A 15,354-nucleotide genomic window follows, 5' to 3' on the forward strand; every position below is an offset into this window, starting at 1 on the left:
TGGTTTCAAGTCTTGGGGCCACCACTTTGTGCATTATGCTAAAGGTTAGGTGTGTACTCAATCTTTCCCCTCCCAAACACACATTAATGTGTACTAATTGGGCGTTGCTTTATATCGACTCTCGCAGCTGTTTTTCTCCAGCCATCATAACCTTTAGGTGAGTGGTTCCAGCCCTTGGCAACCTGTAGCTCTCACGAAAGTCCTTTTCAGCCACTTTCGACTCATCTGGATCAATTAAGTTGATGTGGGTATCCGTCGAACCTTCTATTTTTGCATTTTCTCTGGCACAACAATGTCTGTTTCTGCCTTCTCCCTGGTTTGATGAACTCTCTGTTCATTATCTGGTTATTTTGCATTGTTGGGTACTTTGATTTGCTTAATATTAGTGCACACTTTATTTATTTTTTTGGCTGGTTGATGGTCTGAGTATTCTTTGGGCTACTTTGATATTGCATATTGTTTGGGTTGATTGCTATTGTCAGTGCTATTATACTTCAATTATTTTGCAACTATGTCTGATGATAAGTTCCACAATTCAATTAACATTAAGTTGGATGGGTCCAACTATTCATATTGGTCGCATGCTATGAAGAATTTTGGCGTAGGCAAAGGCATGTGGGGCTATGTTAGTGGTGTTACAAGACGACCTAATGAAACTAAAGAAACAGAGCGTGTAGTTGCCCAATGGGATAAAAAGAATGCTCAGATTCTCATTTGGTTTCATAACGCTATGGCATTCACCATCGGTCAGAATTTTTCAAAATGACACAGCATAGAAAGTTTGGGATTATTTGAAGACTATGTATCTGGAATCCAATTTTGCTGAGCAATATGAGCTTGAGAAGTCTATTTGCACTGCCACCCAAAGCGATAAGTCAGTTTAAGAATTCTATAACATGATGGCATCTTATTAGGATCAGCCTCATGGAACCTTCAGAGCTCCAGGCACTTGACAGCTATGTGAGATATCGGGAGAAACAATGGCTTGTCCAGTTTCTTATGGCTCTTCAGGATCAGTTCGAGCCTCTTCGGGGGGCTATTTTGCATCGCTCTTCTTTGTCTTCTGTTGACGGAGATATTCGCGAGCTTATTGTAGAAGAAGCCTGGTTTAAGGTCTCATATATTTCTTCCCTTTCTCAGTTTGTCTTTTCTGTACCTCTCTTGCTGACTCCTGCTGCTTCTCATTTGATTCAAGTTACTGGGAAACCTCAGCCTTGGGTTTCCATGGAAGAGTGTAGTTTTTGCCATCAGAAGGGTCACTAGAAGCATGCTTGTTCTAAGCTTTTGCAGCCCAAAAGTCGTTGCCCCCCTGATGCCTCATCCTCATCTCATCAACAACCATCTCGTCATGCTACTCCCGCTGCCCATGCTACTCCCATGTATGATCCTATGCAGTCTATGTTTGAGCAGTTCGAGTCTTTCACGGTGGCCAATCCAAATCTCTCATCTCAGGCCTCTACTATGACTACCACTCAATCAGGTTTGCCTATATATATTATATTCAGCTAATGGTTCTTCTATAAGTGTTCAATCTATTGGTTTCATTTCTTCTCCCCCATTTATCTATTTGTCATGTCTTTTATGTGCCTTATCTCTCTGTCAGTCTTATCTCTATTCGCCAATTATCTTATTCCCATTTTGATGTTGTTTTCTCTTTTTCTCATTGGGTTGTGCAGGATCGAGTATCCAAGAAGCAGATTGGGATCAGGCGTAGAGTTGGCAAACTATATATTTTGGAAAGCTTGCATGTTGACCTAGATGTGTCTTCTATTGCTTTATCTTCTTTTTGTTTAAACAATAAATCCTCTTTATTCTATATATGACATTCTAGGTTAGGTCATTTGTCGAGTGATCGTTCGAAGTTGTTAGTTAAGTCTGGATATTTAGGCAATTTCCCTATTTCTGATATTTCTGAGTGTAGTGATTATAAATTGGCTAAAATGTCCGCTCTTCTTTTCATAAAAGTAATTGTATTTCTTCTTCTCCTTTTCACTTGGTTCACACTGATGTCTGGGGACCTTCCCCTATCATTACAAAAGGGGGTTTCACATATTATGTCTTTTATTGATGATTACAGTAGATTTACATGGGTATATTGGATGACACACAAATCTAATTTTTACAAAATATATTCCAACTTTCACTTCATGATTCGCACTTAGTTTTCTACCACCATTAAAGTTCTTCGTTTTGATTTTGGGGGGTGAGAATTATTTGTCTGAGTTTACCAAGTTTCTAGCTGCTAATGGTACTATTCATCAGTCCTCATGCTCTAACACTGTTGCGCGAATGGTCGCACTGAATGCATACATCGACATCTCCATAACACAACTCCCTCTCTGTTACTTTCATCTTCTATCCCCTCTGTGTTTTGGGGAGAAATTATGCTCACTGCTGCATATCTTCTCAATCGAATGCCTACTCCTCTCAGGTTCATCTCAGTATGAGAGTCCTCTTGGCACTATTCTCAATTACTCACTTCTTCGTGTTTTTGGTTGTGCATGTTTTGTCCTCCTTCCCAAAGGGGAACACTCTAAGCTTAGTTCTCATTGTGTCCTATGCGTGCTTTTAGGGTATAGCATAATCAGAAAGGTTATCGGTGTTGTGATCCTATCACCAAAAAGTTATATATGTCTAGGCATGTCACCTTTTTAGAAAAACTACCCTACTACACTATCCCTTCTGCACCTGTCCCCATTACCAAGGATGAATTGGTTCACATTGATCCATTTCCTTCTGTTGTTCCTCCCGATGCGTTTGTTTCTAATCTTGAGGTGTCTACTTTGTCTCCTAGTAGTACTCCTGATCCCTCCCCAACTCCTATTGCCCTGACTCCTCTTCTTGTTTACAAGCATCGCAAAGCACTTTCGAGCCCACCTACTGCTAGTTCTTCACCCCTTCCACTGGCTCTATGGATCTCACTCCTCCTGCACATCGTTTTCCCAAGCGCGCTCGACATCCTCCAAACAAACTTAGTTTTGGTAATACCTGTTTCTCCTCTTCCTATCAATCTTTTCTTTCTTGTCTTCATACTTACTTTGAGCCCAGGTCCTACAAGGAGATGATCCGAATTGGATTGTTGCTATGAATGATGAGTTAACTGCTTCGGCTAAGACTTAGACTTTGGATTTGGTTTCGCTACCTGCTAACAATAATATTGTGGGATGTAAATGGATTTACAAGGTCAAAACTTTTTCTGATGGTTCTTTGGAACGGTACAAAGCTCGTTTGGTTGCCCAAGGTTTTTCTTAAGAATATGGGATTGATTATGACGAGACTTTTGCCTCCTATGCCAAGATGACTACTGTTCGCACTCTTATCTCTGTTGGTGATGCACATCAATGGCCTTTGTTTCAATTAGATGTTAAGAATGTTTTTTTTAATGGGCATCTTGCTGAAGAAATGTATATACGTCCTCCTCCTGGCCTCTCTCACCCTCCCGGTGTTGTGCTCTCTATAGTCTCAAGCAATTTCCTCGTGCTTGGTATGAGCGCTTTCACTTTGTTGCCCTTCAGCTTGGATTTCATCCCAGTCTTCATGATTGTGCTCTATTTGTTCATCATACTTCTGCTGGCCTTGTTCTCCTTCTCTTGTATGTGGATGATATGATCATCACTGGCTTTGATTCTAGCACTATTCAAGCGGTTAAGCATCAGCTGTTTTATGAGTTTGAAATGAAGGATTTGGAGTCTCTTCGGTATTTTCTTGGTATTGAGGTTGCTATTTCTACTGGGTATCTTTTGTCTCAAAGTATGCCCGTGATATCCTTTCTCGCGCCAATCTCACTGATGACAAAACGGTCGACACTCTTATTGAGTTGCATGCCAAGTTTTCTCCATATGATGGAATTTCTCTTGAGGATCCTACTATCTATTGTGAGTTGGTTGGGTGTCTTGTTTATCTCATTGTTACTCGTCCTGACATTTCTTATGTTGTGCACATACTCAGCCAGTTTGTTTGTGCTCCTCGTTCCACTCATTGGGCTGCCTTGCTCCGTACCCTTCACTACATTCGTGGTACTTTGTTGCAATGTCTCTTGTTGCCTTCCTCTTCAGACTTGGCTCTTTGTGCCTATGCTAATGCTGATTGGGCTGGTGATATCTCTGATCGCAAATCTACTTCTGGCCTTTGTGTCTTTCTAGGTGATTATCTTATCTCTTGGAAAAGTAAGAAACAGTCTATTGTTGCTCGCTCCACTGCTGAGGCAGAATACTGTGCCATGGCCCATGCTACTTCTGAGATAGTTTGGCTTAATTGGCTTCTTTCTGATATGGGTGTTTCTATTTCTTCCCCTACTCCATTGTATTGTGATACTCAGAGTGCTACACAAATTGCCCATAATTCCGTTTTTCATGAGTGTACGAAGCATATTGAGATCGATTGTCACTTTGTTCGCCAACATCTTCAGGCTAGCACTATTACTTTCCCTTTGTTCCCTCCTCTCTTCAATTGGCCCATTTTTTTAAGAAGACACACACTGTTGCACGTTTTCGTTTTTTTCTTGGCAAACTTTCAATGCTTTCTGCACTCGGATCCTCAGTTTGAGGAGGGGTGTGAATATGTATTTTATATTTGTTTTATATTTCTGTTATACTCTTGTCTTTCTTGAGGGTAGTTTAGTCTTTCTCTTGTAATTAGAATATTAGGGTTTTGTTAGTTTAGTATATATATTGTATTCAGCCCTTTCGATTAATTATTCAATATAGAGATTATTATGTTTATTATCAGGTACATGGTAGGTATTCTAGCAATTACCAACTACCACCACTCTGATTATTACCTTAGGTAGACTCTCACCTTGAGAGAGTGTGTGACTCTCCCTCTCTTTCTCTTAAACATATCTGCGCGTGTAGTGCACACATGAGAGAGAGAGAGAGAGTCACTTTGCTCAGACTTCTCTTCATTTCCTCTCCCTAGTTAAGGTTTAAGTGTGGGAGCTGAGGTTTGCCTTGGGGCTTGGTTGGAGGCTCATTTAGAGGTATGAAGTCGGACCATTGAAGCTTGAAGGAGCTAAGGTCACCATCACCATCTTCCTCGTCAAGTTTTCTTGGGAAAAGCTTCATTAGGTAGGGATTCTTCTCTTGGTTCGTGTATGGATGCCATGTAGGGTTTATTTTGGGGTTAATCTTAGTATAACCATCCATAAAGTATCCTCAAGCCATTAATATAAATCATCTAGATTTCGGTTGAGTATTGAACGAGATCCAAACTTCTATCGCGGTCGCCTTCGCATTATTAACCAAGGCAACCCCAGAGTTTTCAAACCTGGGAAATGAATTAGGCTGGCCTTGGCAGAGTGTGACTCGACCACTGATGATCCACTGAACAATCAGCCAGTAGGTGCACCGGTTGACTGGTCAACACCAGTTTTGGCATAAAGCAAAGTCCAATTTCAGGGTGTTTTGGGCACATTCTTAGGCCCATTTTCTTGGATTTTTATGGTAAATTTTTCAGTTTTTGTGGTACATTACATATTTAATCTTGATGTTCCCCCCTTTGGTTAAGGAAAATTGGACGGTAAAGGGGTGACTCGTTATCACCGTATGATTAAAAGATATGAAAACAAAATTTAATGCGAATCATAAACTACAATGGAACTATGTGGAAAATATGTAATGATTCAGAAAAATGTAAAGTTTCGATTAATGTAATTAAGAACAATTAACTTTAATTGATTATAATTAAGCCTACGACTTCCCCTAATCAGTTTAGTTTAGACCATATCTTTTAATTTTGCATGTACTCAAGCACAAGATTCGAGACATGGACTCACAATATGATAAAAAGACATGAAAACAAAATTTAATGGGAATCATAAACTACAATGGAACTGTGGAAAATATGCAGTAACTGAAAAAAATTTAAAGTTTCTATTAATGTAATTGAGAACAATTAACTTTAATTAATTATAATTAAGCCCACGAGTTTCCCTAATCATTTTAGTTTAGACACAATCTTTTAATTTTTAGTGCACTCAGGCACGAGATTCAAGACATGGACTCACCAAATCCGGTATTAGATGTCCTTATGCTTGTGCAATATTACTGGTTAATTTAGAGATATCCCAGGGAATTGGGAAGCACAATGCATTGATTGCCACATTTTGCGCGCATTCGAGGCCTAATCGGATTTGAGATTTGAGAGACGGACTCTCCGGGCCCACAAATTATTATTTAAGTGTTAATTATGTGTTAATTCTGTGTATTTTATTATTATTAGCTGAACCCACAAATTTCGTGAAATTCTAGTACAAAAAAAAGCTCATTTTCCGTATCCAAACTATACAAAATTGATTTAGGGTTTTGAGGATAAGCCCAAAACGCATAATGTAACATTTTGAATATAATTTGGGATCCAAAAGGAGGTCAGATCCAGCCAGCCCTGTGCCATGTGACAAAAGGTGCGTTTTACCCCTTTTAGGTCCTTTATTCCTTACACCACTCTTTCTAGTATGTTCCCCCTTCTTCAAAGAGGTAATTCCCTCTTAGGAAATGTGCTTGGCCTAATTTTGCCTATATAAGATGGCTTATATATATACATAATGTTGATCAATTCAAATTGGAAGCTGGTGATTGCTTTCTTTAAGGTTAGGATTGTTTTAAGCTATGAAGCATAGACACGGCAAAATGGAAGCCGTGGCAGTGTCGGATACGGGGACACGCCGGGGACACGGGGACACGTCGGGGACACGTACGGGACACGGCATCTGGCGTGTCCCCTTAATTTAATTTATTTTTTTGCAGGCGACACGCGTGTCCGAATCTGGACACGCCATGGACACGGCGAGAAGAGTAACTGAAAGGGGGAAAACGAGAACAAACCTGGTCGGCGACGATCCAGAGCCCTTCGACTTCGATCGACGATCCAGAGCCCCATTCTACTTCGACGATCCAGCCCCTTCGATCCAGCCCCTTCGCCTTCGCAGAGCTCTCTCTCTGTCTCGCCTTTGCCTTCGCAGAGCTCTCTCTCTCTCTCTCGCCTTCTCTCTCTCCTTCTCTCTCTCCCTCGCTTCTGATCCTGATCGCGATCGCGATCGCGATCGTCTCCCTCTCTCTCGCTTCTGATCGCGATCGGCTCCTTGCTTCTGTCTCCCTCTCTCTCGATTCTCTCCCGTCTGGCTTCATGTATTGATATTATAACTATTATAATTATTATATATTCATATATAATATATATAACTAATACCTATTATTATTTTATTATATAATAACTATATATAATATATATAACTAATATATAATAACTATATATTATATAACTAATAACTATTATTATTTTATTATATATTATATAATAGTTATTATATAACATAAATATACTCATTAGATAATGGATAATACATATTATAAGATAATATATACTTATACATATTAATAAATAAAAAAATAAATACATGTATGTAAAATAAAATAATTAATTACAACACATTATTTAAAAATATAATAAATAAATAAAATAATTAATATGTATTCAAATAAAAATATTTATAAAAAAATTTAAAAATTTGCCGTGTCCTCTGCCGTGTCCGTGTCCCCATTTTTTAGAAATTCCCGTGTCCCGTGTCCGTGTCCGTGTCCGTATGCGTGTCCGTGTCCGTGCTTCATAGGTTTTAAGGCCATTGGATCAAGATTAGGTTTATGTTTGATTAGAACCTAACTGGTCATCTTTTTGTCCAAGGTATATACAAGTGTTAGAGAGAGGAAAGAGAAGACAATCTTCCCCTTATGCTCTCTCACAACCAAGCCTCTCTTTCTCTCCGCTTCTCTTTTTTTTCTTCATCTTCTTCCTTGGAAACACATAAAACCTTAACCCTAGTTTCACCATTGTTGGACCTTGGGTGATTTGGTGAGCTAGAAACCATAAGCAAACACTTAGAGAGTTATTGTGAGTTTGGAAACACCTTTTGGTGTTCGTTTTGAAGATCAAAGTTGGAAGACTCGATGTGTTCTTGGTGTGCTTGAAGCCATCTTCTCATTCCTACCTCCTTTCTCCATCTTTGCTCTGGTTAAACTTGGATTCAAGGTAGGGGTCTTCTCACATCTATATTTCAAAGCATGTTAGGGTTATTTGATAGGAATCTCATGTTTTAGTTTTAATTTTATGCTTGTTATCCATGATTCATGACTAGTTGTTTAAATGTAGCATGAATGTATCTCCTTCTCCTTCTTTTGAGGAGCCCTCGCATGAGTTCTTGAACTTGTATGTTAACATGTTATTTTTTACTTACCCAAAAAAAAAAAAAAAAAAAAAAAAAAAAAAAAAAAAAGAAGTTATTTTCACCATTTTTGAGCAAGAAAGTAATCCAAGCCATGAAACCTTTAAAAGTGTTATCCTTGCATGTTTTCATAAGTTTTGGAGTATAATATTGGTATGCTTTCTTTGAAATCAAGCAAATGATTACTTAATAAATTTAGGGTTTCCATGTCAAACATAAAAAGTGTAATCTATGGTATACTATAAGCCTAATGGAGTAAAAAGCTTGCTATTTGGAACACTTTGATGTTTTAATAATTATTTAAAGTGTTGAGAAATTGGGAAAAGGGATGTAGTCAAATCTATCATGGGTTAAAATGAGTTAGTCTAAAAGATGGTGTGATTCAGAGTTGATTTACTATTTTCCCCATAATTTTTACCCTTGTTTTGATCACTAGTTTCTTAAAAATATAGGTTTCCATGACAATGTTATTATTTTAGTTGTGTTTATAAGTTATTTGAATTATCTAATGAATTTTGGGGCTTATAAGGGCAAAAAGGTAATTTTGGCTCTTTAGGAGTAAAATAGTAATTTGGGAATATTTTGGATTATTTGATTGAAATTGCCACGTAGAAAATTAACTTAGGATTAATGAGGGGTACATTGGTAATCTCATTCCATAAGGACCTTTCGGTAATTAACGCCTTAGGGGCAATTTGGTAAATTGCGCCTTGGGGGTATTATTGGTCCTTTCACACTAAGAGTGTATTACTATTATAGCCCTAGGGTGAAATTAGTAAAATTGGCTAGAAAGAGTGTTGTTGACCAAAAAAAATGGCCAAGTGCTGGAAATTACTCTATGGAAAAGTGGAAATCAAGTTCAATAATAAACAACCGGTGTTGCTAGTTACTGTACTTAGTTGTTTTTTGAGCGTGTCCCCCGTATTATTGATTTTACAAGCTTCGCCTAGGTTATAGGCTTATAGCCTGTATTGTGGTTCAATACACTTCAGGGAGATGGTGGGTCCAACCATCCACGGGTTAACCCCCGAACACTGCGCTATTTAGAGGAGTAGTAGCCTTCGGTGGTTAAGGATGAAGTTTATGTCTGACACAGCTCAGAGGGAGCTTAGGGGTGTGATCAGAGCAGGACCTAGTACCTATTGATTTACAGCTCAAGCACAGAATGTGTTGACGAGACTGGATTGGTGCCTTGTTGGCAAGTATTGATTTTTGGATAATTTCTTTATTTAATTATACCGTGTGAGTAAATTAAATAGAATGGACTCACTGAGTTTACGTAATAGAATCCGAAAATCAGATATGTGCATAGCATTATTGTCCTATCATTTCACCCGCATGTTTATTTATATAGATATAGATATGAGACTACTGTTGGGTAAGTGTCATTACTCACCCCCCTGCATGTCAAGTACTGATGGACGCCTTCAGCCATGAGCTGACTGAAGCTGCTATTTTGTAGCGTAAGGTTTAGACCATAGCTTAATTGGGCCTGCAAGCCTTTTTTTTTTTTTTTTTTTGGAATTAATGTAATTAATTTATGGTCTATAAACTTAATGCTTTACTTATTTCCTACTATGCATGTATTCAATTTGCATGGGCTTGCATGCCGCATGAGATGGAGTGTTACATTCGAGAGAATCTTTTATTTTCAAAAACCCTTAACATTATTTTTATTGACAAAAAATGAATCGGACACATTCCCAAGGTAAGTCGGATTGACCCTAAAACAGATGCTCTATTCTGTTACCTAAAGATAAGTGTAATGGAAAGGAGTTTTCTTTTCAAAACCTCACACTTAGGTTAATAAGCTCCTGCCTAATTAATCTTCGAAAATTGGGGCACGACAATATATGATGTAATTACCTAACGGAAGGGTTAGGGGTATTGGGTTGAATATTCATGACAGTTGGCTAGCGGGAGTTTGAATTGTGTGAAAGCTTGACACCGGTTAGAGCCTGAGAATGTGCAGTGTAGGATGGAAGGCTAGCAACCTCTTGGTGTTGCTCCTGGACAAGAAGGGGGAACAGGCGTGAATAAACTGTGTTGTGGATGTATTTACATTCAGATTGAGTTATCTCGAGCTAAATCCAGATATAGAAAACAAGTGACATCAATTTAGTATTTACACTAAATTGATGTCAATTATTTTACACACCTGGCATAGCATGTATATATGCAGTGTTGAGATATCAGTGAGCATGTTGTTCTCTTTGCTCACCCACTACATTTTCAGGTATGAATCGTGGACCAGTGCCTTGATTCCGGCGGGGAAATCCTCATCTTCTGGACTGCAGATTAATAGACCTAGGTTTAATTGGGGCTATGGCCTTTTCGATTAGTTTAATGTAATTAATCCTGAGTCTACAAATCTAACAATTATTTAATGAAATTTAATACTTTCAATATGTAAATTCTATAATCTTCTGAGAAGAGTAGCCCTGTGAATTGGGTCAAGTAAGAAGAAATGAAAAAAGTTACTACTAAAAGGCACACTAAGGTTAATTAGTTCCGTCTTAAATTAATCCTGTGCAAATGGGGCACGGCATTCAAGAATTGTTCAAAGTTAAAGATGCCTTCGGTGAGAAGATAATTTGAACCATGTTGTCTCCATCTTGACCAAAAATGCATATGCACTTGTTACCAGAGACTTGGCTGCACTAGCATGCTTCTTTTTCTCCACTGCCTTTTTTTTTTTTTTCCTTTCAAATTCTCACGCAAGATACCCAGCTGACCAAATACTCAAAAACAAAAATGAAAGTTCAAATATTATAAGATTTTTTTTTTTTTTTTTTTAATTAGCACTGGGATGCCTGGATCAAAGCCCGAGTAATAGTAATCCCTAGGGGTGCACAGCCCTTGGCAAGGAGTTTTCTACAAGTAAATCATGGTTAATTCAAGGGATTTCCTCCAGTCCGATGGCCCCAAGGAATTGTAAGTACCTAAGAGGTTTCAATCCTGGAACATTGGATGGAGCACACGCCCAAGACCCAAGGTCTTGCCACCAAGCCAACCACTTGGGGTTAAATATTATAAGATGTTTTAATAGCTAACAAGGTTGCATATCAACATAAGAAAGAGTTGAAATGTAGGCACCTGAGGAGAAACCACAAATCCAACATAGTACAAGGGTACCTTTTGTTTTAGGAGCACAATATTTTCTTCTCCAGCATCTTTCAGTTGAGGAAGGGTAACAATGCCTCTCTTCAATTGTTCTAACTCTTCCTTCAAACATCGAATCTCATTTTGGTACTTCTTGATGAGTGATTTCTCATCAATAATCTGTGAATTCACAATCTTAGTTCCAACAAATGCCAACAAAGACAATTGCAATAATGCAGACAACCCACAAGCTCATACCTTATTTTGTGCCGCTTGAATTTCAATATGCTTTGCACGGTGGGCAAACTTTAAAGTGTTATGTGTCTCTTCTGCACTGCTTGATGATGGGGTAACAGTACATATGAGCTGTAATTTCAGAAAGGATAGATTACTAATAAACCCACTGAAACTTAGATAAATGTACATCCAATTGTTCACCCAAACATATGTTCAAGGAAATATATATCTAATTTTTATATATGAATAAATGCATGCTTGTACCAGGTTACCCAGCTTTGTTGTGAAGAAGCTGATTCTTGTGAATCAGCCTCCCCACACATGCACACATAGAGATCTGAGAAATCTTACGGATACTCGTCCATGACCACTTAATGAAGATTGAAGAAGCCTAGTCAATTTAGAGTCCCTATATGGTATATGAGTAGCCCTCTCATCTGTTAACTTTGATATAACCTGCGAAAATAACAATTTCACATTTTCCACAATGATTCCAATCCATGTAATAAAGACGAGTATAATAACAGTCTACGCAGAACCATCAGATATCAAACAGTTCGGCCACTGCAACAGCATTCAATGACAAAGAAGACAGAAGTAAGTTATCAACATATAAAGAATAACCAACTAGATTACAGCATTTGTGATTTGGACAAGATCAGGTACTCGGCAATGGGAAAAAAAGTGTAAGAATGGAGAGACAGTAAGAGTTTTGTTATATCCCATTTATGTAGATTGTCCAACAGGCTATTGCAATGATTGGGGAAGGAAACCTTGAAATCAATCATTTTCCACGAAAAACCTGAATACGACATCCCAATACAAAATAGTTTCGAAAATTTTAAACTACACCATTGACAAATGAAGTCTTATACTTTGATGGTAGCTAAACTTGAATGATATTATTGAGAAATTAATTATTTGAGCAAGAAGTTCCCAACCTTGTTTGTGGTCACAACTTTCTTACATCTCATCTTCACCAAAGATTGAGGCTTCCTCCTTACATCTTGGTTCGACCACCTCTTCACTAAATAGCACTTTATGATGACATCCACCATCAAAGTTCCTTCATTCCAACATTAGTTGAATAACTGACATGGACATAATCATGAAATGGCTGTCCAATTGTAAAGTCGCCTTGGCATTAATGTCCAAAATTTGAAATGTTCTTCCTTTGTTGCTTCTCAACCAACAAAGGTTGCACGTAATTATATGTCAAAAATGCTCTTTGAGCTTCTTTCTCATTTTCTTCTACTATCTAACCTTTTCTTCGCCTCTTCTTGTCTACGAACTTTTAGTTGTTTCCACAAATCAAAGGCACGACCTTTGAGAATTTGAGACACCAACTTACCCTCTTTCCTTTCGGCACATCATAATAGTTGAAAAAGCTCTCAATTGTGTTCAACCATTCCACAAATACATCTGGATTATAACTCCCAAAAAATCGGGAAGTACAAAATCCTTGACAGTGTCCTAACCCATGTGAATATGCTCTACGCCTATGTGCAACATCAAGAGAATCATCAAATTGAATTAGATGATCCTTGGAACCATTTCTACCTTCAGAAAGAATTTGTAATTGTTGCACTAGACCAACCGAGATAGAAACTTGTTCACTCAACTCTTCAATCTCATTCCTTTCATTTTGGTTTCCATTGTTCCTCACAATTGATAGATTCATCTCGTTTTCTTCACCCAAATTCACAGTAAACACCCTATCTTGGCCACTTCGTCTATGCCTACCTTTGTTAGCCATAGCAAATGCAAAGCAAAAGAAAAAGCACACACAATTGAACAAACCACCAGAACTGTTTCAAATAGTACAAGCTCAGAATCACAGACAAGACCGACTCTCAAAGCTAGCTCAACAATCAGCAACCATATCAAATCCGCTTGCAACTTGAAGAAAAGCTGAACCACAAAATCGAACAAAATTTGAAGATCAAAACTCCACTTGGAATTTGCAATCAAAGTCGGATCACAGATTTGAAGGTTCAAGTCCATTTAGAGTCCTAAGTCACAATGCAATTAGCAAAGTCGAAGCTAGATCTCAATTCCAATTGTGAAATTGAGCTTTGATCAACAAATGAAGATCCAGAAAAAATGCAAAGCAGACCACGAGTCCTCTATGCCAATTGAGACAGTGAGTCAAAATTGATCACCAAACTCAAGTCTCAAAGTTGTTTCAAAGTCAACCAGGCCACATTCCAGATCAAAGATCCAAGAGTTACTGATCAGAAATGAAATCAAAAAATCTGGACTTGAAACAGAGATTGAAGATGAATTTGAAGATTGAGGTATGCTAGAGTCAACTAAATCCCAAAATTGAAGAACTAGATCTAAGAATTTGTCAAAATTGAATCCAGACTCACAGTCTAAGTGGTGAAATCGTAGTTCAATCCAAGCTTCGTAGTCAAACTCTGATAGAAATCCAAGTCGCAATAGTCAAATCACAATTGCGACCAAAATGAAGAACTAGATTTGCAGCTATATCCAAGTTGGAATTGAGTTGTGAGCACAGTCAAATCGCGATTGTGACCAAATTGAAGAACTAGATTTGCAGCTATATCCAAGTTGGAATTGAGCTACGAGCACAGAAGTCAATTGTGAACTGATTAGGGCTTCGGATCGAAGTTGGATCGCAACTAGCCTTTGGATCAAAGTTGGATCTTAGCTAGGACTTCAGATCAAAATCAGGGATTCGGGGTCGGATCTATGGATTCGGATTCGAGTTCAGATCTCCACAGAGACAATTGGATCAATATCGCATCTTAGATCATTATTGTGAAATTGAATCAAATGTCAACATTGGAGCTAGATCGAAATCACGCTGCAATCAAGTCACAATCAAAGTCAAACATTAATCTCGAAGATCCTTATATCGAAGTACTGCTGAGACACGTTTGTCGAAGTCAGAATTGTACGTGGTGTTCGACACGAACTTAGATACACATAGTCGATGTGTAATCGATTATTACGAACAACATTAAGATTCAATCGCATGCAACGAAAAATCAAAGGGTTGCAAACTCAGATCGTGATGCCAAATAAAGGTCAGACAGTTGAACTCATTGAAACCCAATCACCACTCAGTAATGAATTAGGGCTTTTAGAACAAGGTAATGCTGTTCCAATTCAAGCAGTTAATACATGAAACAAAAACATAGATTTAAGCCCTAAGTTCTGACACCAAAATGATGCAACCAAATAGTGAATGGATTTCATTAGAGAGAGAAAATCTCTAAACAGAGATGCCAGAGCACTAGCTCTGAAAATACAATGTCAAAATATCGTAACTAATTTTCCAGGACCCGAACTACCTATTTATAGGCCAAAAGACCCAACTAACTCTTATGGTGCGAAAAACATAACTACAACACTAAACCTTACAACATCAAGAATCTAACAAAATTATACATAGGTCATCCTAATCATTTATATAAAAAAAATCTTTAAACGAAAAAGAAAGATGTAGGTGTCACTACATTTCTTTAACCATAAAACACGGGTGACTTTGGTAAACAAACAACTCCCTAGACTTGTTTTTCCGTTACATCATTAATCCAAACCAAACCGAGCCCTTAAGTCTCATCAAATGGGGTCGGCTACATGAATCTTTCTTTTCTACTCGACTCTATCCAAGGCCATTTCATTAGTCAAATTAAAGAAGTTCAAATCTTTATTTACTATACTAGCCCACGTCAATCAAAGTATGCCCCTTCCCCTAACGATTCCATATACCATCACCGTATCACATCTTTTCACTACTACCTCTGTCAGTCTCAGTTATATATGACCAA

General features: G+C 38.0%; 1 protein-coding gene across 4 annotated transcripts in view; it reads right to left on the reverse strand.

The window, feature by feature from the left end:
* LOC145788638 (kinesin-like protein KIN-7K, chloroplastic) overlaps positions 1 to 15,354 on the reverse strand; it is an 85,098-nt gene that overhangs the window by 21,098 nt on the left and 48,646 nt on the right. For all 4 annotated transcript variants that reach the window (XM_082912656.1, XM_082912654.1, XM_082912657.1 and 1 more), the window contains exons 13-15: positions 11,906 to 12,010; positions 11,576 to 11,683; positions 11,351 to 11,497 (exon numbers count right to left, since the gene is read on the reverse strand). In XM_082912656.1, the coding sequence (XP_082768782.1) occupies positions 11,351 to 11,497; positions 11,576 to 11,683; positions 11,906 to 12,010 (360 nt within the window). The remainder of the gene's footprint in view (positions 1 to 11,350; positions 11,498 to 11,575; positions 11,684 to 11,905; positions 12,011 to 15,354) is intronic.

The sequence above is a fragment of the Camellia sinensis genome, unplaced genomic scaffold (genome assembly GCF_055761805.1).
Source record: "Camellia sinensis isolate YWXY unplaced genomic scaffold, ASM5576180v1 Unanchor4, whole genome shotgun sequence".
In the NCBI taxonomy this organism is placed as follows: domain Eukaryota; kingdom Viridiplantae; phylum Streptophyta; class Magnoliopsida; order Ericales; family Theaceae; genus Camellia; species Camellia sinensis.